Source organism: Vitis vinifera, chromosome 7 (genome assembly GCF_030704535.1).
Source record: "Vitis vinifera cultivar Pinot Noir 40024 chromosome 7, ASM3070453v1".
NCBI classification, from domain to species: Eukaryota; Viridiplantae; Streptophyta; class Magnoliopsida; order Vitales; family Vitaceae; genus Vitis; species Vitis vinifera.
The window spans coordinates 26,400,331-26,428,327 of NC_081811.1; the positions used below are offsets into that span (position 1 = coordinate 26,400,331).

The window sequence follows — 27,997 nt, forward strand, 5'->3', positions numbered from 1 at the left end:
AGAGTTCAGACACTACACCGAGTCACCGGTTCAAGTTTGTCACACGTGTAGGAGGAGGGGATGAACCCATTTAACCATCACCTATCGGTGGCTCCAACACTTGCCCAGCTGCTTCGTTTCCTTTTCCTCCAAGTCTCATTTCGTTTCTCCCTTTCAAAGATTTTCTCTCATTAGAAAACGGCGAGAGAAGGAACGGCGTTGACGAGTTCCGATCTGTGCAAGAGGAGCTCAGTCGTGGTCGTGGTCCATGGAGTCTGCAATATCGGAGAGGCAGGAGCTTGCGAAGCTCTGCAGCTGTCGCGACTGGTCCAAGGCCATTCGTGTTCTCGATTCTCTCCTTGCGCAGTCATGCGTCATCCAAGACATCTGGTGCGAGCTCACTTCTCAATTTCTCTAATCCTGGCTGCATTTGATATTCAATTTCTGCGATTTGATTGATCCTCAACTGCAAATGTGTGTGTTCTTGGTTGCAGCAATAGAGCCTTCTGTTACAGTAAATTGGAGTTGCACAAGCATGTGATTAGGGACTGTGACAAGGCGCTTCAGCTTGAACCCACGCTACTTCAAGCATACATCCTCAAAGGTTTGTCTCTTCAAATCTTTACTGCTTTTCTCTGTGTTTTCGTATCTCATGGTTTGATTTCTTTGTTTTTAGAATCTGAATGGTGGTAGTGGGAGCCATTCGTCTTGGGTTCTATGTTAGCGGAATTGTGATATTTTCTACTTTGTTAATTAGTTCAGTAGTTGCATTTTCAATTAGTTGTGGTATAGTATGGTAGAGTAAGTTGTTCAACCTAATTATAACGATTAAGAAAATTATGGAGAAAAATATCTTGGGGCTTGGATCACTGGCTGAGTATAGGTGATATTTAGGACTTTCAACCTATTCTTGGTGTTGAACTTTTTATTCATGCTGCAAAGGTTCGGGAGAAAGTGATCGGATGGAGTAATACATGAAGTGAAATTATAGAAAATTAATTATGTTTCCTGCTAGGGGGATCAACAATAAAAGTTATTTTCTTTCTTTAAGTGTATTGTTTTCAGAGGTTTAGAGAAAAGAAGAAAAACCTAGGTATTTTTGTTTAAAAATAAATATAAATTGTTTAGTGCAGCCCTTTTTTTGATAGGTATATAAAAAATATTAAAAATTGCCATCAAACAAAGGGAGTGCTCCCTATGTACACAGGTGTATACAAGAGGCACCGTTAAAACAAAAAAATAAAAGGGTAACACCAGGACAAAACAGCAAAAAGCTCTGGTATTCATAACTTAGGATATTGATCAAATCCAACATAGAACAGTTTCCCCACCCCAATGGGGCTTTAGACCATTCCAAAAGAGACTTAATAAGAATTTGCTACAACATTCGGTCAGGGAGTTGTTGAAGATCCTTCTATTTGGCTCTTGTCACAAGCGCTAAAATAAGCAAAGGGGAGCCACACTTCGGACCTTATTTTGCCTTTTATCCAAGCTTCTAGCCCAAAAGAAGCTCTTTCACAGAAGTTGGAAAAATCCACTGTAACTGAAAAATTACTAATGATGTGTCCCAAAACTTTTGAGCTCTATCACAATGAATAGGGATGGAATTTGTGGATTTCTTATTGATTTTACAAAGATGTCATCTATTTATCATTGACTACTTGATAAGTACATCAATGGTGAGCATCTTTCCCCACACCGCTTCCCAAGTGAAAAAGTAGGTCCTCAAAAGGGGCACAAGTACCCCAAATTTCTTTGGCAAGGAGCAGGACCAGATTCTTATTACAAGGAATTGTAGAAGGATTTCACCCTTAAAGTTTTCCTCTCCTCCTCCTCCAAAATAAAGTATCCCCTTATTGTCACCAGGTACTAGCACATATTCAAAGGGATATCAGAAGCTAGCTATTATTTGGGCATATCTTGCATCTACTAAAGCGACACTTTGGATTAGACTCTCATCATTTTGTTCATAAATTGTTCAATTGATGTACGTATTGTGAAATTAATCCTTGATCAATCTAATTTACAACAGCTGGGAACTTATCGCTTGTATCATGGTTCTGATCCCTAGTTTATACAACGGTGCTTCATGTCTGCATGCACGTTGTTCTGCTTCTTTAATACTTTGGTTAACTTCATCTGCATCATGAGGTTGTTTTGCATGATGCTTTGAATTCTTGTTCACTGAATAAGAAAGTTTTTTTGCTTCTTCTTGGTTGAAGACCAAGATTCTACCATCATTGTTTATTATGCATTTTTTTGCTCATTAATTTATTTTCATCCTCTCTCGTCTTTTTACATGATTTCTCTCTTGATGGTGATGCTGTTTGGTTTCTTAATTCTGTAAGCAAGAGTGGTGAAGAGTTGCCATGGATAACATGATGTGCATCATACAAAAAAACAATATTAGGGCTTGATTTTTCTGTAATTTAGATGGTTACTTGCTGAAATTATACTGCTGAGTGTAGATATACTATTCCAACAGAAAAAGATAGAATCTGAAAATTTGCAAAAAAAATGAGGTGCTTCTACTGAGGAAAGTAAACATTAAAAATATAAAAGGGAAAATTGAGACATGATTATGCAAGCATGTTGCTTGCTTAAACAAGAAAAGTATAATGTGGTGAGGATTTCAGTTGTGGGATGATTTGGTCAGATGAGATCTATTCCTGTGGCTTATGCAACTGATAAAGGTTATTATAATGATCAAGGTAAATCTGTGAAAATATGAATTCTTCATTATTTCATTTGGCTGATTCTTTCTATGATTCCATATAAGGAAACCCCCTTTCTTTGTTGAAGAAAAAATTGCAGCTAAGCTAGAGAATGAATTAGTTACTTTGTGGGGGCTTATGCTTTCTCTTATAACTCACTCTGGTACTTTATGTGGTCTAGGTCATGCACTTTCTGCTTTGGGAAAGAAAGAGGATGCTCTTCTGGTTTGGGAGCAAGGGTATGGCCATGCTGTTCGTCAATCTGCTGATTTGAAGCAATTTCTAGAGCTGGAAGAGCTTCTGAAACAAAACAGAAGAATCACTTGTGAAAACCATGCCATGGAGTCACCTGAGTCATCCATATCTGTATCTGAATCAGCTCTTCATGTCAATGAGAAACCAAATTCAACTCATAAAAATGATAGTAAATTGAATGATGAGTCTGAATTATGCAGTGAATCGAGTGATACATCTGAGATCCACTGCAAACCAAATTCAACTCATAAAAATGATAGTAAATTGAATGATGAGTCTGAATTATGCAGTGAATCGAGTGATACATCTGAGATCCACTGCAAAGCTTTTGATACATCTGATGGCCATGATGAATTAAGAGATACAGTGAATGGGAATGAGAAATTGAATAGTGAATCAAATGGAACTTATGACATCTTTGTTAAATCAAGTGATGAGTCTGAGTTATGTAGCGAGTTAAATGATACATCTGAACAAAGCAGTAAATCATCTGTTGTGATTCACAGCAAATCAAGTGATATATCTGAGGTTCGCCGAAAATCAAGTAATAAATATGATATACGCAGTGAATTAGGCGATGAAGCCAACAGGAATAAAAAGTTCTGTGTTACTAGGATTTCAAAGACCAAGTCAATAAGTGTAGATTTCCGATTATCAAGGGGAATAGCACAAGTATGTTTCAACTCTTCACTCAGCATTGCTTTTCCCTGATTTATTATTATCCATATATGCGATTCTCATATTCAAGTTTTGTCATGATATAGTTTTAATTGAACTTCATCAGAAAGGGAGCATTCTTCTTTTTTGGCTTCATGTATATCTATAGATTGCAATTATTGTTTATTCTTTTTTTGTTGTATGTCTTAAATGAATTATTATATTTCAACATCATGATCTACTTCATTTGCAGGTAAATGAAGGAAATTATTCCAATGCCATATCCATTTTTGATCAGGTTATACTTCTTCCAACCTTATTAGTTATCCTCATGGTCTTCTAGTGCTTTACGATTGGTCTTCATGGTTCTTTTTTTAATTATTATTTTGTTACATTCTATTATTTATTTTATTTTGTTGTCTTTCTGTTTCTTTTGGGTGGGGATGGGGTTGAGGGGTTGTGAGTGTCATGGGCCTATTTCCAAGTTTCATGAAACATTGGCTTTTCTGTATATTATATGTGCAGATACTGAAAGAGGATCCTACTTATCCTGAGGCACTAGTGGGAAGAGGAACTGCATATGCATTTCAACGTGAACTAAGTTCTGCCATTGCTGATTTTACAAAGGTACTTAAAGCTCCCAATCCAAACAAGTGTCGAAAATATTGCAACTTCTAGTTAAATGTCATTTCTAATATTTTGTGTTTTAGGCTATTGAATCAAACCCATCTGCTTGTGAGGCATGGAAGCGGAGAGGCCAGGCCCGAGCTGCCTTAGGGGAATCATCTGAGGTTAGAGCAGTTTTTCCTAAAATTTTAATTTTATTGTTGTTGAGTATGCTACAATTATATGTAAACATTGGGCCCTTGAGGCTTGGCTCAAGTGGTAAAGAGTTGGGAGGGTTTGTGGAAGGTTCTAGGTTCAAGTTTCAATGGGGACAAAATTTAACTATACACACACTGGCCTGTAAATATTGGACATTTTCAAAATTTATGAAGTATTATTAGGAATGTGTTAGAGGATGCATATCTGATCAGAGCTGAAATTGGTGTTGTTTTGATCCTTCTTCCTCATGGTTAATGTTATACCTATTCTTGCAACACTTGCATATTTGTGCTATTGAATCAAATCTATCCTAAAACTTTTTAAAATCCAAGTCTTATGAAATTCCCATTTAATATATATCTCAATGCATGAAGTTATTGAAGTTATTGATGCTTGTTATTGTGCACACATCCTACCTACATGTGTTGTATATTTGATTCTCTTTTGTTAACAGGCCATTGAAGATTTGACCAAGGCATTAGAGTTTGAGCCGAATTCCACAGATATTCTGCATGAAAGGGGTAGCTTTCTTAGTCTCTTCTCTTTTGTTATTCTTCTTTAGGACACTCTTTTTTCTTTGTTTTGTATATACCTAAATTCATGACCCGGCTTCTTCTATTTAATTTCATTTTATACGTATGGATGGAGGATGTAACCCTAGATAGAGGTAATGAAGTAATAGTTGCAATTTGAAATTTTGTTGAGTGGAAAGAATTATTCGAAATACTATTGATGATTATCACCATATTCCTATAGTTTCAGACTTGAGGGCTCTAAAGACAGTTGCAGTTGATGGTACCCTTTAGAAATTGTTGGTAGTGTCAGTGAATGAAATTAAAAAGTTAGGCAATGTTAATAACTTGAATATGTAGTTATTCTATAGTACATCATAAAAAAAAAAGTGTGATTGGAGGGTGCTGAGGCAATTGCATCACCTTGACATCACCGATAACTTGCAATTCTAATTCATAAATATCTAGTAATATTAAAATATCAGTCAACTTATGGGTATCAAATAAAAATATAGTGATTGTTCTATGAAATACGAGTGACCATTAGGATCCGAATTAATGCAGGAATTGTTAATTTCAAGTTCAAGGATTTTAATGCTGCTGTTGAAGACCTCTCTGCATGTGTGCAGCTTGATAAGGAGAACAAGTCAGCATACACATATTTGGTGAGTCCACAAGACCTGGAACTTAACTAATTCTGGAGTCTAGTAGAAGTTTTCAAAATTTCTTTTTGAGGCATTTTTTTTTTTAATAAATTGTTGATTTAGAAAATTTTGAATCTGATAGGGTTTGGCTTTATCTTCAATTGGCGAATATAAAAGGGCTGAGGAGGCACATATGAAATCAATTCAACTTGATCAGAATTTCCTTGAGGGATGGGCTCATCTAACTCAGGTATCCATGAACTACTACTCAATTGATTTTTAAATTGAAAGAAGTTGAAATTCATTGTATGGAAAAAATACACTAATTTCAATGCTGAACTATGAGGTTGATCAATGGAAATTCAGTGCTGATCAAATAAAAGATTCATTAAACTGTTTGGAACAAATTAACTAAACATATATGGGGTGGAACAACTGGTTTCTGTAGCTTGAACTATCCAGGGTTGACATTCAGTTGCTTCAATGGCTACTTATACAAATTGCAAAGTCAACCTCGGCTCTTCTTGACTATTGGCACTTAAAGATCCTGTCAGGTCTGGTCCTGGAATTGAATGGGAATGCAAAATATGCATTACAAATTGTCAATTTGATCAAGTCTTGTAGAATTTAAGTTATCAATAAAGAACTATCTGGGCTTGACATTTAGTTGCTTCAAGAGCTACTTATATAAATTGCAAGGTCAACCTTGGCTCTTCTTGACTATTGGCACTTAAGATTTGTCAGGTCTGGTCCTGGAATTGAATGGGACTGCAGAATATGTATTAGAAGTTGTCTAGTTGATCAAGTCTTGTAGAATTTAAATTATCAATAAAGAACTACAAGTATTGGGTTTTTATTTATTTATTATTATTTATATGGCAATATTATTGCTCAACATTGCGGATCAGGCTGGTTAGTGCTTAAAAATTGGCAAATTTGGTCGCTCATAATGCCATAGCACAGTTGAGAATTTTTTGGGTTACATGCACCTTTACTATTGCAACATTAGATGTGCTGGTATTGGCCATTTGTACCAGGTTGTTTCCTTATGCACTCAGTATGTGGTTTGTTTGGGTGACATGCATGACCCCACTGCATCAGTTAATGCCATTGATATGCTGCAGATTGTTGGATTTTTTTGGTCTGTTCTGATGTAAAATCTGAGGCTACCCGTCAAAAAACTTTTGACTTAGTAAATATGTGTTATCACTAAAGGTTTGGAACCGTGTTATGATTAATTCTAGCCATCATTTATAAGTTTGGAACCACCATATAATTAATTATGCGCATCATTCATCTTTCGATTATTCCCGATGCATGGTCAATGAGCTTCCTGTTTTTTTAGTATAGTTATCATTGTCACCATTGTCATCATTTATATCACATGATGAAGTTCCATCAAGAGAATATTGGGAAGGCATTGCATTAGCTTTTGAAAAACTATAAAATTTTATGAGAAATGTGTGAATTATTCAATTTATAGTATCAATTCTATGTATCAACTAGTTTTTTTTAAGTGCTTTGTGTTGAATTTGTGACAGTTCTATCAAGATTTGGCAAATCCAACAAAGGCTTTAGAATGCATTGAACGAGTATTACAAATTGATGAGGGGTAAATTCTGTGGATTCATACAATATCGTTCATGATATAATTTAATTTGTGCTGCATATATGGTGCTCTGTTGCAACTGTGACACTCCATACTTCGAAAACTTTCCATGTAAGATATAATTGCTTTCTCTATTGCCTTCTAAAATAGGTTTGCCAAAGCATATCACCTGCGTGGACTACTTCGTCATGGCATGGGAGAACACAAGTAACTTTCTATCAACTTGATATTTTATTATAAGGATTTTTTTTTTTTTAAATAATTTTGTTCAAACTAGTAATTGCTCAATCAAATCTTTGTGCTACCTTGTGAGCCATTTATGTTATTGGCCACTGGAAGAATCCTTGAGTTTAAAATGGTATCGCAAAGCAGATAGAGAAGCATTTCTGTATTTGTGGGGAAGGGCTTGGTCAAGGGTTTGTTGAAGTTAATAATGATGGTCATGCTATTTGTGTTAAGTTTCTAGTCAGCAAGGAGGTTCTTTTAGGAAAAGAAGTAGGGGAGAAAAAATACAAATGGAATAAGCCAACACTCAGTTTAAGGTGGCATGGTGCTAACCCGTTCTTCAAGTGTGAAAGCATCCTTCTTAACTAAAATTTCTACTTCCCAATTCCTGGGTCTAGGTTATGAAAAGAGAACAAAATCTGGAAACAAATCAGTAATCTCATTTTAGACATATTGAAATCGTCAAAGGCCCATAGAAATGCACTATCTACTCTTTGTATGTGCAAAGTCAACATATTTTTAACCTTCAATGAATTTCTTTTTTCTTTATTAGGTTATTTCTCCACCAGTAATGAGTTTTTTCTTTTTTCTTTTTTCTTTTTAATTGCCTGAATTGAGTTTTTGGCAGGAAAGCTATCACGGATTTATCAATTGGGTTAGGCATTGAGAACTCAAACATTGAGTGTTTGTATCTAAGAGCTTCCTGCTACCATGCTATTGGAGAATATGGAGAAGCGGTATTGAGAAGTTTTCTTTTTCTTATTTTTCCTATTTTTTAGGGGTGGGGGAGGGTTGGGTTAAAATATGGTGCAACATTTTTATTGCCCTTTTCCTGCATTTTCTGAAATGGATTTTTTTCTTCTTCTTTTTTTTTTTTTTGGCATCAGATTAAGGACTATGATAAGGCTTTGACGTTGGAACTAGACTCAATGGAAAAATTTGTGCTCCAATGCCTGGCTTTCTATCAGGTTTGAATTGTAGATGGAATATATTTTGTTAGACATGAGTAACTTACTCAACTCAGAAAAGGCCTTTATTTTCAGTACTTGAGATTGGATACATGTATCCTTTTTTACCATCCAAGTCTATTTTGAGCCATAACCCTCATTAAATCCTTAGCTATCATGTCGTTTGTCATTGTCTCTTTCCAAAGCATGTCGTTTTTAAGCCATGGTGGGCTATTTTTATTAATTTTTTTATACTTAGACTCAATGTTTTTAGTCGAAATTGCATGCCTCAAACTAATCATCTTCCTTGATTCCCAAATCAATTCAGATTTCTGCTCAAACAATTGGTAACTGGAAAAGTCATCTTTTGACAACATGCAAGTAAATAATTGGTTGTTTAGCAGTATTAACATTGTTTAATATTTATTCTCTACGTTTATGTGTCTTTGTCTATATTGAAATGCATGGTCACACAAATTCACACTCAAAGGTTAAATTTTTTTTTGATTGGGACATAACAGTTTATGATGTATAGGTTAACATTGAATTCATTCCTACTGTGAGTTGTTCCTGAATAATAGCATCAATGTGTGATTTTTCTGCAAGTAAGACTGATCCAATCACTAAGCCATTTAGGCAGTCACCTAAAATCTAAGTATTCTAAGTTAATTTCTATTATTGTAAAAATGTGTTGGTTGACTATTTATCCAATTGGGAAGATGAGAGATCAAATACTGGCTTCTAAAAATAATGGAATGAAACTTGAGAACTTGTTTCTTTGGAAAAATATTAAATGGTAATTAGAAAAAAATGAATAAAAAATTCAAATCGAAAAAGAATGATGGATAAATTATTTCATATTATTTTTACCTTAAAATGGAACTCTAGATAAATTAATTTTATTTCAAAATTAACTTGCACTTAAAAGGGCTTCATTTGGATATTTTTCTTTAGGCCTCTTGATTTATGTTGCTCTTGTTTTGCTTGCTTGCTTGCGATTTACATTTTTGCCTTTATTTGTGCCACTATTATTGTGAATTTGTTTTGCCTTTCTTGGAAGAATATGGCTGTGCTTAGTAATAGTGGCGCACCCATAATCTTTGGCTGGGTTTTATAAAAATCGTTTGCAATATAAGCAGGATTTTTATCTAAATTTTATTTCAAATAGATGTCAACTTTTTTTGATGGAATTGTATGTAATGTGATTTTCCTTTGAAACAGAATTGCTATTTTAAAGCCCCTTCTGTTAGACGCCTCTAAACAAATGATTAATTTGCCTATAAAAAGAAAAAAAAATCCAGTTCTAAAACTGAACTGTCTCATGTAATTTGACTTGCCAATTTTTTTGCAGCCATCGTTTTAGTGATGGGCTAGCTGTGCTCCCCTTTTTGCCATTCCCTTTATCTGGTCTTGATTGCTAGCATCTGATTCCATTGTCATAGTAATGCAAATGTTTGCATCAAATCCCTAGTTTCCATGCCATGCCTTGTCAAGTCTACTATCCGTTTCCAGTTGTAATTTTCAAGTTTCTTCTAGCTTGTTCATGGTTCAATGGCTTTGAACACTGACAAAACTTGACCTGATCCACAAAAACTAGCATTATCTACAAGTTAGCCTCAAGTCTGCATGAGCATGACATTCCTTTCCTATAGAATATAAGAAAATATCCCCAACTTGAACTCAAGTTGAGCAAACCTCACCTGGTTACTTTTGGTATTATGTTGTGTAGAAGAAGAGAGGTGGAAGGAATACAAGGTATAAAATTCTTTTCCTTGATTTTTAGTCTGTATAGAGGCTCACATATATATGTATATATATACAAAAATTCCTACCATCAAAATTAGGAACTGGAACTAAATTATATTAGATCCTTTTTATTATGGAATGGCCTAATTCTCTCCTCAATTAAAAATCACGACTTTCTTAATTTCACTTTTCCACACTCCCTCTCAAGTTGGTGAATAGATGTTTTCCATTCCTAGTTTGGATATACTTGCTTGAAATCAAGGACGAAAATATTGCAATGTCACTGATATTTCGCCAAAATATTGAGTATTGGGCAGTCCCGACATGTTATATGGGATGAAATATCCAGAGTCTGATTTTTCTACCCATTTTTTGCCAATTTATCGGTGATATTATGGTATTTTCTCAATATTTTGGGAATATCGCTGAAAAATCGGCGTCACCTTAGCACTCCCTTCAATGTCAAAACTTCAGGAACATAGCAATGTGAGCCAAGCAGCCCAATATGGGGCTGCCTAGCCCATTCTTCACATGTGACCGATAGAGGAGCACTCCCTCCTTAGATATAGCTATATTTTGTTCCCCGTTTTCAATGTGGGATTCATTTTCACAATGATATTTAAAAATCATAAATCCAAACATGTTGCTACTAGGATTTGAACCGTGGTCCAAACACTTAATTTTTGTTTTTCCACTATTTTTTGTTACAAGATTTTGCATTTCTTGAACCTCTTCATATTTCGGCACATCCCCCTTAGAGTGTGACACATTAGGATCATATAGATGTTCATATTTATAAGCTTCTTGAGCTGTTTTTTTTTTTTTTTTTCTATTTCACAAACTTCTGCAAAGAATTTTCCATCTGAAATCTATCATCAGAAGGAATCGATTTACATGGTTCAATATCTTCTTTCACTCCAGCAAGGTGTTGTTTCATCCTATGAATTCCCCCACTTTGTAACTTTTTTGCAATACAAACAAATGAGAGCTTTCCTTTCATTAGCATATCTTTATTCAAAAACATGCTTTTATGCAGGGTCAGTCTTACCTCTAATTCATTGTGAATTTGCGGTTGAATTTGGAGTAGAGGTTGGAGTTAAGTTTGATTCCATTTTTCTATCAAATTGTTAAAAAAAAAAAAAAAACTAACAATTTTAATCAATATTCAAAAATATTATCAACAATTGCATTGATACTTATTATAAATTAAAAAACTTCTAGCTAAGCTTCATTCATTAAAAATCTAAGATTTACAATACTGATAAGTGATTACAGACTTTCCATTTCAAATTACAAACTTTCTATCAAATATTTTATGCAACAAAATTTATATGATAATTCATAATTGATAATTGAAATTAGGAATTCAAAATATTAGAAATTTAAAGAATCAGATTTTTTTTTTAAATAAAAAATATATTTGATAATAAAAAATTTATTTGAAAATCATATATTTATCCTAAAATAAAAAATTTTAAAATTTATTTTTAAGTCAAAAACTTCTTTTAAATCAAAAATTTATTTTAAGATAAGAAATTTATTTTTAAATGAATAAAATGATTCAAATCAAAATTCAAAAATTTAAAAATTAAAATCATAAATATAAAATCACATATTTGAAAATCAAAATTTAAAAAATTAGAAATTAAAAATGATACAAAATAACAAATATCAAATGAAATAATTAAATAAATCAAACGGATTAATGATAAATAATTAAATATTGAACGAGGGAGGCCGGAGAGCACTTGTTATCGGTGGAGTTGTCGATGTCAGCGCCAACATGAGCCTATTGTGCTGGTTGGAGGTGCTGTCGTGCTGGAGAAAGGGGGGGGGGGGGGGGGTGGACTACTGAGGAAGCCTGCTGGTGTTGAAGAGGAGAGGAGTGGCTAGGCTGGTCGTGAGAGGGAGGGTAGATGGGAGTTAGGGGTTGAAAGTGGAACATTTATACCCAGAGGAAATGACGTTGTTTCAATGCAAAATGCATTAAAATGACGTCATTTTGGATTGATAATAATAATAATAATAATAATCAACAAACCGTTCAGTTCATGGAGAATCGTCTAGTTCATTGGTTCCGTTGGTTTGTAGATGGTTCAATAGCCAAACAGTTTAATAGGGTTGACCAGATCGGTTTGATCGCCGATTGGCAGTCGGATCCACCGGCGTGGTTTGGTTTTTAAAACATTGTAAAAAGTCATATTACAACCCAAATCTTGTGTAAGCTTTTATATAGAGACAAGATTAGTGGACAACTTTGGAACATGAAACACATTTCTAAGTGTGAGTGTAAGATCAATTTGGAGATCTCCTACACTTGCCTTAGTGGTTAATGAACCATTCGCTGTGGCTATTTTCCTATTGCTTGGACAAGGGTTATAGTTGTTAATTTGATGTGATGAATGAGTCATGTGATTTGTGACACTTGAATTTATAACCTAAGAATAGACAAAGGTTTCATCTAAGACTTTAATCTAATGGATATAGGAAACTTACCTAAAAGTGCTAATGAGCAGGTACCTAAAGGTTTCTCAAGAGTTCCCAACAAAGCTCCCAGTTTTTCAATCTCCTCTTAATTGATTCTGCCTTGTTCCAAGGATTTTTCTTCAATTGGTTGAACAAGAGACAAGTGTGCTTGCTCATTATCTCTCCATTGTCGTCTATTGTAACCCCACTCTTTGTTAGATGTGGTTGGCTTACCATGGAGTTTCCAACATTTCTCCCGTGTATGTCTAGTGTTTTGACAAGAAGTGCACCATAAGTTATCCCTATTATCACAGTTTGAATCCCTTGACCGATCACTCCTTTTGTTATCAGTAGTGCTAGCCATCTAATCATTGCCCTTGTTAGCAACCATAGATGAGCCTTCTATATTATGAGGTTCAAGTATGACATTTTTCTTGCTTTCTTTTGCTCGGATAATAGAGATAGTCTTTTTCAAAGTTGGAAGCTTTTTGCTAAGTATTTGAACTCTAACTTGGTCAAACTCAACATTGAGACCAACTAAGAAATCGTATATTTGATCTTTTTTTTATATAATTTTTTTTTTATAAGGAAAGTATTATATTACGGGGAGATGGTAAAATAGTGACTCAAAATGTACAAGATAGAAAGGGAAATACTCACTCCCTAACAGGAGAAACAAAAAACTGTCCACAATGATATTAAAAAAAAACAGCACTTCCCTTAATGGGAACCCACCCAATCAATAAACTCCAAAAAGGTCGAAGGACCATATTTTATAAACAGTTTAGTCTCCTGTCAAAGTTAAGAAAAGAAGTTTTCAGCCTTTGGCTAGATAACACCTCATCTTCAAAGGAAATCCTATTCCTTGTCTTCCAAATTGTCCAAAAAATGCAAAGGGGACCCGCTTTCCAAACTATCTTATGCCTTTTTCCCATAAAGAATCCGTTCCAACCCAATAGGGTTTCCTTAACCGAAGATAGAAACACCCAAGACACTCCAAAAAGAGTGAAAAACATCTCCCACAAAGCCCTTATCTTCCCATAGTGAAGAAGAAGATGGTCAATGGATTTCTTTTCTGCTTGACAAAAATAACATCTATTTGCTAAGACCTGACCTCTCTTTTTAACTTGGTTGAAGGTTAGAACTTTGCCCCAAGATGTCTCCCAAGCGAAGAAACTTACTTTTGACTTCACACATGATTTCCAAATGTTCTTCATCAGAACTAAAACTGAAGAGCTACTTTTGACTGCACACATGATTTCCAAATGTTCATCGGAAATAAAACTGAAGAGCCCGACTCTAGAGCTTTGTATAATTCTTTTTTTATATAATTCTTCAAGATTGTTGCATCCTTAAGACATTTTGTCTCAATGCATTGATAGTAATCAAGTTCTTACCATAGATTTTTCAACATATTGGCATACTCCTTGATTGCCTTGTTTCCCTGTTTTGTTGCTCCAATCTTAACTTTTATTTCATACACTTGGGTTGCATCTAGAGCTTTCGAGTCTATCCTGTGAAGTGCATTCCAAATGTCTTTAGCAGTTGTCAGAAATATACATGTATCACTGATTTCAAGTGTCATTGAGTTCCACAACCATGCCATAATCATTGAGTTTTGCTCATCCCATGCATCAAATCGCGGGTCTCATTTCCTTAGTCTAATTCCCAGAAGATGACCGAGTTTCCCTTTTTCTTTTAGAAAGGTATGAACAAGTTGTGATCATTTTAAGCAATTATTCCCATTAAGTCTGTATGTTGTTTGAACATTCTGTAATTCTCTTATGTTGTGACTGGTTATCACTCCCTCATAATGAGCAGTGACAACGGTAGTTTTTGATACCTTCGACTTTTTTTTTTTTTTTTTTTTTTTAAAGAATTATAAAAAGGGCTAAGATTAAAGGCAGAAAGGATTAGACCAACCAAAAATAAAAAATAGAAAATATGCAGAGTATGGGAACTTAGCTGTCGACATGGCTTGTGGTGATCGAAACTTCAAAGCTCGTGATTTTGTTGACCGTGAAGGGAAGTTGTAGAGAACTAATGCAAGACACAATCCTTTATTGCTTCCGACAGAGCAAGAAGGATTGTCGTCACCGTCAGAGACTCAAATCATGTGAGAGAAAGATCAACGATGCCGAAGAAGACAAGCAAAGTCGAGGTAGCTAGGGCTTGTATGAGTACTATTGAGTCCATTTGCAAATAACACAAGGCTTGCAAGAAGGAAGATCTATACTGGTACAAAGCAGAGGGTGCAATCATGGTTTTGGGATGAGTTCACAAGGACATCAATGTGAGGACGATGATTGAGGTCTTTGGTTGCTGAGTTCGCGATGTGGGTTTACAGCGTCAGAACAAGGTTTACAACAATGGCGTGACTCAAATGAGAGGGAAACCTTAGGGTCGACAGTGAAGGTTGACTATGATCTTCAACTCGACAATGAAAGCCGAAAAAAAATCACTTTTTTTCCAAATTTAAGAGCCTAATGCTTTAATACCATGTAGAAAAAAAGAAATGAAAGAGATACAAGATATCAAATTCTTTTCCTTGATTTTTAACCTATACATAAACTTACATATATATAAAAAAAATTCATAACACCAAAATTAGGAACTTTCCTAACTTAATTACATTAGATCCCTTTGATTACAGGATTGCCTAATTCTTTCCTCAATTACAAAATCATGACTTTCGTAATTTCATTCTTCCACAGATTGAATGTTTGCCCTAGTCTATCAGATTGATGGTTTGGCAATATGCTTACAAAGCATTCTAAGTGATTTATTTGCATCATCTTGCACAAACATGCATATGACTATTGAGTTTGGCATATGTCTACACAACGTAATAAGGCTCTCCAGCTTGAATTGGTTAGAGTTATTACTGTACAAATTATCGAAATTGTCATGGAAGAAAGTAGTAAGTATGGTGGAGAAAAACATCTCCATTATGCACAAATAAAAAATAAAAAAAATGGTTTTGTTGCAATGCATTTTTAATATTATTAAGTATTTGTTTCTTTGTTTTTAAAGTTATATTTCTCTACTATCCACCTTGATGGACCAGAACCAAAAACAAACATTATAGAAAGTATAGTGAAGATAGTAAATACTTGGGGTGTTGAATGGCAAGAAGAGTATCCTTGAGAAATTGGTGGAGGCACTCCTCCATAATGCTACTCATATTTTTTGCTAATGCAGAAATGGGAACCTAGGTGTTAATGCATTAGGGAAAGCTAGTAAATTCCCACCTTAAATTAACAAATATGGCTCTTCTGTTTTGTGGATGTTATTTTGATTTGTATTTCCCCACATCCTTCTTTACCTGATAGGTGACCTTTTCTTCTTCTTCCTCTTCTTCTTCTTCTCTCTCGCTCTCTCTCTCTTAGGGTTTGGGCTTGTGGACTCAAACTATAGAACTTCACCATCCACACCTCAATTTCTTCTCATATGAGTTAGGCCTTAGGGACATTTCCCTTCTTCTTTCTTTTTCACTTTCTTTTCTTCTTTGTGCACGCATGTGTCCCTTTGGTGTTTTCTTTGGTTCCAAGTGAGATGGTGTTGGATGTATTGGAAAGTATGATATACATTGTGAGCTCAAATCCTATTAGCTTAAACTTTTAGGAAAATTGGTTAGGTCAATTGAAGGTCTCGTGTTTAAGTCCTTCCCATATCAATTTATTTATCAAAAATGTGATTTGTTTGCCATTAATGTAGTTTGGGTTGCAAGGTGGGGAAAATTCCTTCTTTTTACCTAGGGTTGCCTTTGGGTGCAAATTTGAAGCAATATGGGACGAAGTGGAGGAGAACTTTCGTAGAAGACTTTTGATGTAGAAAAGACAATACATCTCAAAGAAGGAGGGGCTTCCTTTGATTAGAAGTACTTTGTTGATCTTGTCAATCTACTTCATGTCCTTGTTTGTTATACCTAAAAAGGTAAGAGTGAGGTTAGAAAAGATTCAAAGAGACTTTCTTTGGGGAGGTGGGAATTTGGAAAAGAAACCTCAATTGGTTAGTTGGTCTACTGTTTGTATGGATAAAAGAAAGGGGTGTTTGGGTATTAGAAGTCTCTCTTTGTTGGTTCAAGCCCTCCTTGGAAAGTAGAGTTGGAGGTATGTTTCTAAAGAAGAAGTTTCATAGAAACAAATTATAGAGGAGAAGTATGAGAGGGAAGGAGCAGGTTGGCACCCTTGTGGAGTGAGAGGTAGTTATAGGGTTGGTGTTTAGAAAGCTATAAGGAAGGAATTAAATCTCTTCTTTAGTAAAACCTTGTTGGAAATTGGTAATGGTAGAAGAGTTAAGTTTTGGATGGATAGATGGTGTACGGAGGAGCCCCTTTGTAACTCATTCCCTTTTTTGTATGCTTTGACTTTGTTAAAGGAAGTTTGGGTGGCGAATTTGTGGGAACTTTGGTCTCTGTGGGCATGTTAATTGTTGGGAGATTGAAGAGGTTGAGATTTTTTTTTCCTTGTTGCAAGCAAGGATAATTAGAAGAGATGTTAATGACAAGGTGATTTTAAAAAAAAGTAAAAAAAGACTGTTTTCAGTTAAATCTTTCTGTGCAGCCTTGGAGGTGGTGAAGACGGTCATTTTCCCAAAGAACATTATTTGGAACCCATGAGTCCTGTCTAAGGTGAGCTTTTTTGTGTGGGAAGCAAGTTAGGAAAAGTGTTGACTTTAGACAATCTCCAAAAGAAAGGGCAATCACTAGTGAATAGATGCTTTATGTGTAAATGGGAGGGGAAGTCCATTGATCATATTCTTCGCTACAATGTAGATTGGGTGATCTCTTCTTCAGTCAAAGATACCCTTTTAAGTTGGCATGATTCCTTTGTATGGATCAAAAGGAAAAAGGTGTGGAAAGTTGCTTTCCTTTGCATATTTTGGACAATTTGGAGGGAAAGTAATCAAAGAGCTTTTGAGACAAAGAACAAAATGATCAAAAGTTAAAAAACATTCGTTCTTTTGTAATCTTTCTCCTTGGGTTATCTTGTATATAAGAGAAGGTCCGATGCCTTTGTTTGATTTTGTAGAGTGGGTTGAGTCTTTTTGAGTGTCTTGGGGGTTTTTTGTGTACTTTTTCGAGGCCTTCCTTTTGGTGCTCTTTGTATATGTCTTGTGTACTCTGGTATTCCTTTTTCTATTATTGATTTATGCATATCTTTTTTTACGTATTAAAAAAAATAATAATAGTAATGCAGTTTGTGCCTCGTCACATGTAGAGGAGGGTGATTGTGGCCTAAATCCAATAACTTAAGTTTTTAGGAAAATTAATTGTTGAAATATTAGGGTCTGGATTGGTGGAGGCTCATGAGTTCAAATTGCACTGTATGTTTATTTTCCCAATTTATTGAGCTCATATGTAAGTCCAAAAAGGTTGTTGTGATTCATTTGGCTACGAATCTGTTTGTTTCTCCATGTGTGGGTCGGGGGCAATACGTGAAAGGTGTTAGAGAGCATGGCATATACTGTGGGCCCAAATTCTAACTACTGATTTTTTTAGGAAAATTGATTGTCCAATAGGGTGTTTGTATTTGCTCTATGATCAACTTGAGGCTGCTTATCCCCAGACCAGCACCACCAGAAAATTGTACCTGGAACTGGCTGATCATGGTAGCCGACTCAGGTTTTTTCTCAGAACTAGCAGGTTCCTGTTCTACCCTCTTACCTGCCACAAATGAGTTTGCATGAATAAAATTGTTATTTCTCTATCTACCAACACATGCAGCAAACTTCTTGATATTCCAGCAGGCTTAGAGGTCCATCTCTCCCAGCCCAACCAATAAAGGGTTGAAAATAAAAATTTGTCTGTTCAGTGGGATGTTATTTAGATTAGGAAATAGAGCCCTGGCCTGTAACAACCAAATTTGGACTGTTTTCTGGTCAGGATGGAACATGCTGACCTTGTAACTAGATCAGAACAAGAGTGACAAATTTGGCATATGATGGGTGAGTCTTGAGTTATATGTACACATGCCATAAATATCTTACATATGGGCAAATGCATATGGAGATGGTTTAGTATGTAGGCACTATAGAAGCACCAAGTTTGTACTTCTTATTTAGATATAGATATGCCTTTTTTTTAATGTATATGTTCTTTTAAGTGCATGTATGTATTCATGTCTGTATGTCTAAAATATCACATACCTAAATTATCATGGATTATATATCTATATATCTATATTTATACATACATGGGAACATTTTTTATCAGTAAAACTTTAGGACACTTCCTGGCTTGTTCTCTTTGGTTTCTAAAATTTATACTTAACCAATTGAACAAAATAATATCAATCTTGCCTAATTTATGGTCAACCAAATCTTTACTCTTCACCAATTATAGGATTGAAAATTTACTCTTTGCCTAATTTATGTTCTCTTTGGTCTCAAATGATCGATTTTTACTTATATCATACCTTTTTCTGCAGAAAGAACTTGCTTTATATGCTGCTTCAAAGATGAATGTTGAGTTTTGCTGGTTTGATATTGATAGGGATATTAATCCCCTATTTAAGGTAATGTCTAGTTGTTGATAATTCAATTTCTATTTCTTTGTTATTATTTTTCTGCTGCTTTCTGCACCAATTCATGAATAAAAACTTAGCTCTGTCTCTGGTTTTCCCAAAAGTTAGCCTTTGAAACATGCAATATCGTGCTTCATGTTATGTTTCAGTTTTGTTATGAGAAGTTTATTTTGGGCTTACTGGCTCCATATGTTGTTTATGTCCTACACTATTATGAACATGTTTTGGGGAATAGATTCCTGAAGGCAGTTCTCTCAAGTCCTCTGGAAGGAAACCTTGAATATCTGCTTGCATTGATTTTAAAGCTTCTGGATTTCCTTTCCTTTATATTTAAAGTTGAGACAAATTGAATCCCCGCAAAATTGGGTCAAACTATTATGCATAACTCTGTTCATTGGATATATGATTTTATGTTCAGGTTCAAGACAACATTTTTAGGACTGGTTTATGTGGTGTATGGCTTTGAGGAAAAACTTCTCGATCTTGAACTTAGTTTCTGTAGGAAGAAAAATTGTTTATGCACATTGCATGTACAATTTCCAACAACATACTGTAGACAGTGTGAAGTTGCAGTTGAGGAGACCTGGCTAGACCCTCAACTCTAATTGTTGTGTTATGTGCCTGGACTGTAGTAAGTCAGTGGATCATCCATTTTTTGTTGCCTGGTCTCTTTAGGGCTTTGGCATAGGGTTTTGAGCTTGCAGTGATTGACTGGGCTCCTAGGAATGTAGTTGATATGTTTGATTATTGCCTTTTGGGGTTTTGGAGGACTTTCAAGAGGTAGAGTGCCATGATCACTTGTTTGCCTCACTTCAATTAAAGGTGATAGGGCTTGAAAGGAACACCAGAATTTGGAGGATAGATGGAAGTCAGCGGTGGCTTTCTGGCAACCATTTTCTTTGTTTGCTTTAGGCTTCATTACAAATTCTCTTTTTAATATTCATTTAATCTTCATCCAATTAGATTGGAGGCTCTGTTTGTTTTTCCAGGAGTATGGTGGAGATACAAGCTGAGTGGATCCCATCCATCAGGTGTCCTCAAATTAAACTTGGATGGGAGCTTATTGGGTGATGGGGAACATCTAGGGTTTGGGGCAGTGATCGGAGGGAGATCATGATGGTAGCATGTTGAGAGCTTTCTCCTAACCAGCTGGGGTCTATGTAACTGTTGAGGCAGAGATTGACACTACATCAGAGTGTTTGTCTGGCTAACTCTTTGGACTGTCAATCTTTTCAGTGGATGGTGATTATGCTATGGTCATTTCTTGGGTGTCTAAAAAGTGAGGATCATGAATGTTTGGTCATGTCAAATCATAGATTTAACTGGAGTTTTGGGGTGCTTCCACTCTTGGATTTCATGCTTAGTGTACCAATTACTAAACCTTCTTGCCAAGTCTGGAACCTTTCTGTTAGATAGTTTTGTAGTGGAGTTTCTACCTCCTTCGTCTGTGCTCTTTTTGGTGTCTATCTGTTTCTTTTGCGGTTTTGGGTTGTTGCACTTCATAATTTTCCTTGTCCCATGCTTAGTTTCCCTACGTTTGATCAGATCCTTTTGTTTGTGAAAGGTAGCTTATCCTTTTCTCTGCATCCTTATATTCTTCAATGGAAAGAATTATTTATCAATGATAAGAAAGATATCATAGGAGTTGAATGTGTCCTTTCATATATGGCTTTACTTTCACTAATAATTTTCAATTTCTAGAGGGTGCAATTCCTTTATTATGGTCTAAAGTTTAAAAGGTAATGCGGTGACTATCAGGGTATAGTAACAAGCCGAGTACCACCAACAAGTACTTTCTCATATGAATGCAAATAAGTAGGAACATAGGAGTTGACCTTTTAGCTTGTACATCACTTCACTCGTATGTTAATTGAGATTTAATCGTCTGTTCATACGCCAAACTAATTAAATATACACAGTTTTAGAGAATGCAAAAATGCTTGATAGACAATTGCTCCTATAATAAACATATTCTTTTCTTTATTCACACGAATTTTATGTTCTCTATTGTGGTTTTCAGGAATACTGGTGCAAAAGATTGCACCCCAAGCATGTAAGTGAAAATGTTTTCAGGCAACCTTCCCTGAAAAAGAATAAGCATAGAAAGCAAGATTTTGCTGTTACAAAGCAGAAGGCTGCTCTTCTGCATGCTGCAGATTCTATTGGCAAGAAGATACAATATAATTGTCCAGGCTTCTTACCCAATAGGCGCCAGGTGATTGTAATTCATGCACTATTCTGATGGACAAGTTAATCTCTATTTCTTGTTATGGCTTGTTTTTTGTGTCTGCTTTTTCACTTTCTGATTTCCTTCTTGTGATATATATATGTGTGTGCATATTTGTTCTTTCATTTGAGGGCTTATTGTAACCAAACATATTTTCTTTCAAATATTAAAATAAGGGCAAAGAAGCATGTTTAGAATCTAAGTATTGGTAATCAGAATACTGCCTTTGGCTATTAACATAAGCAATCCATGCTCCAATGATTCTTGTTGTTGTTCATGGAAGCTCCATTATCTGTGCTGTACCTTTGGTGAATTTCTGTATGTATTATTTATCTTCCAAAATTGAACATGTCCCAGCATCGTATGGCGGGATTAGCTGCTATTGAGATTGCACAAAAGGTCTCAAAGGCTTGGCGTTCTTTGCAAGTTGAACGGAATAGAAACACATCAAAACATGGAAAGAAAGCCCGGAGAAAGGAAAAAATCAATACGCCCAGTCTGAATAGAGGTGGTGCTGGCTGTAGTACAAGTAGCTCCTCAGAAACATCAACTTCATATAGTATTACAGAAGATAGATCATCAGGCCGTCCTATGATGTCATGGCATGACGTTTATTCCTTGGCTGTGAAATGGAGACAGATCTCTGAACCTTGTGACCCAGTTGTGTGGGTTAATAAGTTGAGGTAATGTATCTTTGTGATCAGATGGTCTTTTTGTTAGTATCTCTTATTTGTTGTGTATAAGCATTGCATCTTTTGCCTATTAAAAAAAGGGGAAAAAAAAAAAAGCACTGCATCTTTTGCTCATTTGTTGTTTTGTTGTGAGGTTAGCATTTATAGAGTTCCGCTAACCTTGTTCTACATTATCTATAATGTATCATTTCTTCTTAATCGTGGTTCCTTATAGAAGTCCATGTCCTAAGAGAGGCAACTTTTTTCTTCCTGTCCCAAGAATAAATGAAAAATGTGTTTCTTTCTTCTAGAGATGACAATTATTTACCATTGGTCCAAAACCTGCTCAGGCTTGTGGTCCAAGTAACACTCGAAATCAACTTCTTTACCATTATGTTAGATTAGTTCATCTCAAAACTTGACAAGCTATAGTGCCAGGGCCAATCTTCATTAGCATGCTTTTAACTCTAGCTATCAAATCAAGATCCACAAATCATTAGACATATTTTAGGTTGGGTAGGTCAAAGCCTAACACCAAGGTGCACTTAGCCTAGGTGGGCTCTTGAGTTTCGCTTTAGACCATAGTTGTTAATGCTCATGATTCACTAGTAAAACTAATGAGTGAAGTTGGGGAACTGACCTCCAATTGCTCATCATTTCATGTTATACTTGTGGGCATTCAACACAAGCAAACATGGCTCTCTTATCAACAATTCCGCATTGGTCACTGACAACATAGTTGCAGGGGTTGGTAGTACTATGTTAGAGGTATCTCCTCTTTGTGTTGCCAAACTGGTAAGAGTTGTGGTAGCCTTGATAGAGTAGCAACATTCTTGGTGGAGAAGTGGCCAAGTAGAAGCAGTAGTAAGTGGGTCAACGATAGATGCCTCCTTGCAAACTTGGCATCCCTGGAAGAGATACTGATATTATAGCTGCAACAAGATAGTTGAAGATGCTTCCTTAGAATACCTAGTAGGAGCAGTGGAAGATGGTCCATGGTGTAGGCACTAGAACTACTAGGTGTCTGAAAGATCCATTGACACAACAGTAGGCATTAGCATTGGCAGTGAGTGGCACTGGGGCAGTGTAATAGCAGTGGAACAACAAATAATGTGACCTTTGAGAATGCATCCATATATAACTGATCCTGCTGTTCATGATGGTCACATGGCATGTGATTGTAGATCCACATTTCAGATGAAATTACACTTGGAAATATATATAGAAAATAGATTATAGGATTATATAAATAGAACACAAGTGTATCTACTAAATCAATATATATAATTTGAACAACACATACTTTGTTTGGGGTTGCCTAAGTCTAACACTCAGTTCATTTGAACCGCAGCTATGAGCTCAAAACAGGGGTTGAGTTTAGGTTAGGCACAGTGCCACAATATTCAGAAACTGGCATGGCTTAATCATATTCATTTTCCAACATTAGGAGACATTTTCATTCATTGGTCCATTTTGATCCATAGAATGTGAGTTTGGTTAACAATGTGTGGATGAATTTCATTGATTCTCATAGTTTCACAGTTCACTCTTCTTTGTTTGAATGATTAAAGAGTTACTTATTCTGGTTGGGTGCTCTGCAATTCAGTGAAGAATTCAACTCTGGATTTGGGTCTCACACACCACTTATTCTTGGACAAGCAAAAGTTGTTCGCTATTTTCCAAATTACCAGAGGTAAAAGGTTGTTCTTATTCCATTTAAGAACAATGTTTTTTTAATAGATGCTGATTATTTGCTAATCTTGCAGAACATTAGATGTTGCCAAGACTGTCATGAAGGAGAAAAGGTATGTGCACAACAAGGCGGATGACATCATGTATCTATCTGAAGATGGGAAACTACAAGAAGTGAGTTTTTTATTAGTTTGTTCCGTATCTTCCATTGTAAAAACACTGCTCTGGGGCTTTATCCTGTGTTCATCCACTATTTTCCCATTTAATCAAATTTATATAGAAGATTGTCAAGATCTTGTTTCTTGTATGTGGTTAACTAGGAAATTAAAGAGTGGAACAAGAAGTTCTAGTCGAATACTATTCAAATATGTCATGAAAATGTTAATAAATTGGGTTATTTGATTAAAAGGGGTGAAATAATTCCCTATTTGGAAATCTAACCCTCCACATTTTGTAAGTCTAAAAAATACATATTTTTGACAAAAATACCCTTATTTTTTTCTTGTCAAAATAACCTTCTCTTTTAAAACATATATGTAAATAATCTAAATATTGAATGTCATTTATGTCAAAGATGGGTTATTTTTCAAGTTCAAACATGAAAGGGGTTAGATTTACAAATTTGGGATTTTTCATCCATTTAATCCTTTAATTCTAATAAATTAAAGGTTGCATCTTCAATATACTACTTTCTGTGTCATAACTTCACTGCACTAAATGAGACACACAAGTTTTATGTCAAGAATAAAGAATGAAATTGTTGAATGTGTATTGGAGATGCCAAAGCATTATTGAACTTAACTATTTGTCTGAAATTTTTGGAAGTGACTTGGTTCACGGAATTTAGAAATGGTGAAGTGATTCTCCTGACTTCAAAGGATAGATTTTATTAAGAGAGAAGGGTGGGGAGAGAAGGTGAAGGAACTGTCTGTCCACCTTAATACAACAGCAGAGACACAAAAATAACATCTTCTCTCGCCCCAGCACAGTGGTTTTGCTCTTACGCTTTCATTCACCCTTTTGGTGGCAGTTTGATCTAGATATTTCTGACCTCTAGTTTGGAGATGATTCTTTGATTATTATTCTGACACATCTGATCCCCAGTTGCAACATGTGAGATACCTGTTAAGATATTGCCAACTTGCCCTAGGCCTACAAGTTAAGTTCAAAAAGAGTGTGCTTATGGTTATTGGCAGGGTTAACATTTGTAGGCTCTAGGGACTTGGATATTCCATGGGAAGTTATTTTGTCAACCTGTTTGGATCTTCCTTTGGCAGTAGATTGCATAATTAGACATGCATTGTTGTCCTGTGCTCCCCTCTTGTGGCAGCTGAATGTGAATTATTGCTCCAAAATCCTTTCCTGCTCAACCAATCACCTGGAAAATTGGATCCTTGGTATACGAAATTCAGGGTTGCAATCAGGTCTGGACATGACAAATGGGTCTAGTTGATCAAAAGAAACTCACATTTCAAGAAAGAAAGGAAAAGAGGTTGGTATAATATATATTTTCTGGTGCCCCTCTTTTGCTCCAGCTGAATCTAAATTGTTAGTCCAAAATCCTATCTGACCACCACCAACCTGGAAAACTAGGTTTCTGGCATCTTAAATTCAGGTTGCAATGAGGTATGGGCATGACAAATAGATTTTATCAGTGACCTGTCCAACCAACCACACACCTTGGGAGGAAGGATATTAGTTGACCTGGATTTGATGGAATGGCTAAGAGAGTCCATTTGTGGTGAAATAGAAGAACAATTATGGCAAGGTGTCATGATTTTTGTTACGCTCCATTAGCTAGGTCCCTAGTTCTAAAGTGCCAAAATTAGGGGAATCAAATACAGACTATTTACCAGATGGGGTACCACTGCATTACTGGGAGGTAATGCAACTATGCAAGCCTCTTTGTTCTTCTTCTCCTCTGAACCCCCCAATCACACTTTAAAATTAGTGATTTTTGTTTCAGAACAATTGTTTGTGTGAAATGCTCTTTTCTTCAAAGCATATTTGCTAGTTTTTATCTACTTTTCTGGTTCTGTTGATTTTATATCTCTTTGATTCCTATCATCATGTCTCATACTTTTATTAAAAAGGAAGGGTAGTTTTAATAGCTAATTTAAACACAATGTGCAGATTATGCATGCAGAATCCTGCTCTGATCTTTACAAAATTGTTGGTGAGGATTTCTGGTTGGCTACTTGGTGCAATAGTACAGCAATTGAGGGGTAACTAGGCTTATCAAGGAAGATGTAATATTTTAGGCGTCTATTTCTTGTCATGACCTAATATCTTATTGTTATTATGCTTGTTTCAGGAAACGGCTTGAGGGAACAAGGATCACCCTATTGAAAATGTAATTCATAACTGATTAAGTTCAAGACTTATTTCTTCTTTTATTTTTTTGTTTTAATTTTTGTTTCTTTTGTTTTATTCATGTTTTACTGCGTATTTCTTTGCTGAGTGTATCTCTTCCAGGGGCGAACATGGATTTGACTTTGCAATTAGAACACCGTGCACACCTTCTAGATGGGATGATTTTGACACAGAAATGGCAGTGGCATGGGATGTATGTTCTTCTAGCCTTAACTTGAGCCAAATCCTTTCCTGTTTCTTTCAGGCATTGAATGTGGTGCCTGTTTTGCTCATGTTTCAAATTGCAGCTCAAATTCAGACTGCTATATGATTCCCACTAGCACAGTAATGTGACATTATGCAAACAGTTTTGCCCATGCTATGTGATTCCCACTAGCACAATAATGCGTGACATTATGCAAACAGTGTTCCCACAAGAAGCATGGTTCAAAGTTTAAAATGACATCTGGATAAGGCCATGTGCTTGGGTTTCTTTATCTTTCAAAGAGTTATCATGCTGTAGTTTTTAGAATTTGTTTAGCTTAATCCATCAAACCGAGTGGAGCATTCAATACTTAGGATGGAAATAGATCATTTCCTATATTTCTCCATTATTGTCAGGTTTAGAATTAATCCTTCAAGCACCATGATTTTCATGTTGCATGTGTTTCAGCCATACTGGACAGAGTTTTCAATTGCATCTTGGGGTGTGGTGCCCTATAACATCATAACTGGTAACAGTGCCAACTTTGAGGCACTAAACGTTCGCTTGTAACTTAGGAATTCAGCTGCATGAGTTTGCATTTATCTCAGGATAAAGTCACAATTACAATAAGATGGAGTTTATATTTTAATGACTGGCACTACCTCTGTTTTTCTTGGCATTTTCTGAAGTTTAGCCATGGTAGATTCAGGTCTCAATCGTAAATTCTCTGCCATCGGGAGGCAGTTGGATGCCAGTCACCCACAAGGCCATTGGTATCCCATATGTTTGGACATATTTTCCTTCAATGTGTGCCAATTCTAAAATGTTCTCTGATAGACTCATCATGCAGACTTTGCTGAGATTGAAATACACTCACTTTTTTGGGCCTAGCACTGATATTGAAATTAAAAGATTTTGATCCTGCCATAATATCTGACTCTACTCAATTATGGATTTGCAGGCCCTGTGCAATGCGTATTGTGGGGAAAAAACTTATGGTTCGACTAATTTTGACATGCTTGAAAATGTGAGAGATGCAATTTTGAGGATGACATATTACTGGTAAGATGCCAATGCACACAGATGGTTTTAGACAATTTATGCGGTTTGTTTATGTAAAAGAAACTGAATTACTTTTCAGGTACAATTTCATGCCACTGTCAAGAGGCACTGCTGCAGTTGGGTTTGTAGTTTTGCTGGGTTTGTTTCTTGCTGCTAACATGGAGTTCACTGGAAGCATCCCCAAAGATTTTCAGGTGGATTGGGAGGCCATTCTGAACTTGGAGCCAGACTCCTTTTTGGATTCTGTGAAGAGTTGGCTGTATCCGTCCCTCAAGGTCACAACGTCTTGGAAAGAGTATCCGGACGTGGCGTCAACTTTTTCGACAACTGGGTCTGTTGTTGCTGCTCTGAGCTCTTATGACGACTGATCTCCCCTTGGCCTCCTAAAGAGGTAGAATTTAACTCCATTACTAGGTCTTTTGAATTTGTCAGATCTACCGTGGTAAAGCAAAGGTGAATATATAAAGGTGAGGCGTTTGAAAATCCCATGAAAATGAATTTTCCATTTGTTTTTCGTGTTGTTTGAGAATTCCCTCTTAGAACTTTCTAGTCATGAACAGAACCACTCAGATGGTTGAGATTCTTGTAAAATTTATAATTAAAGCTGTATTTTGTTGTTTATTATTATTGCTATTATGAACTTGTTTTTGGGATTAATTCTCATAAAAATGCTTTTCGTCTA

General features: G+C 35.7%; 1 protein-coding gene across 1 annotated transcript; it reads left to right on the forward strand.

Moving 5' to 3' along the window:
* LOC100264606 (suppressor of RPS4-RLD 1) lies at positions 1–27,997 on the forward strand. The gene is made up of 23 exons (XM_002279254.4): positions 1–369; positions 474–583; positions 2,875–3,620; positions 3,859–3,903; positions 4,131–4,232; positions 4,316–4,396; positions 4,885–4,951; positions 5,507–5,607; positions 5,729–5,836; positions 7,128–7,198; positions 7,346–7,402; positions 8,049–8,157; positions 8,308–8,388; positions 19,011–19,097; positions 21,127–21,321; positions 21,691–22,016; positions 23,611–23,697; positions 23,771–23,870; positions 25,830–25,921; positions 26,011–26,049; positions 26,172–26,262; positions 27,215–27,315; positions 27,395–27,997. Exons 1-23 carry the CDS (start codon positions 248–250, stop codon positions 27,681–27,683), a joined length of 3,207 nt encoding a protein of 1,068 aa, XP_002279290.1. The 5' UTR covers positions 1–247; the 3' UTR covers positions 27,684–27,997.

Bases quoted from the DNA above. Each gene is read 5' to 3' on its own strand.
- LOC100264606 (XM_002279254.4), top strand. From the start codon at position 248: ATGGAGTCTGCAATATCGGAGAGGCAGGAGCTTGCGAAGCTCTGCAGC. The intron at 370-473 runs GTGCGAGCTCAC...TCTTGGTTGCAG, and splicing joins TGCGTCATCCAAGACATCTG to CAATAGAGCCTTCTGTTACA. The intron at 3,904-4,130 runs GTTATACTTCTT...TTATATGTGCAG, and splicing joins CCATATCCATTTTTGATCAG to ATACTGAAAGAGGATCCTAC.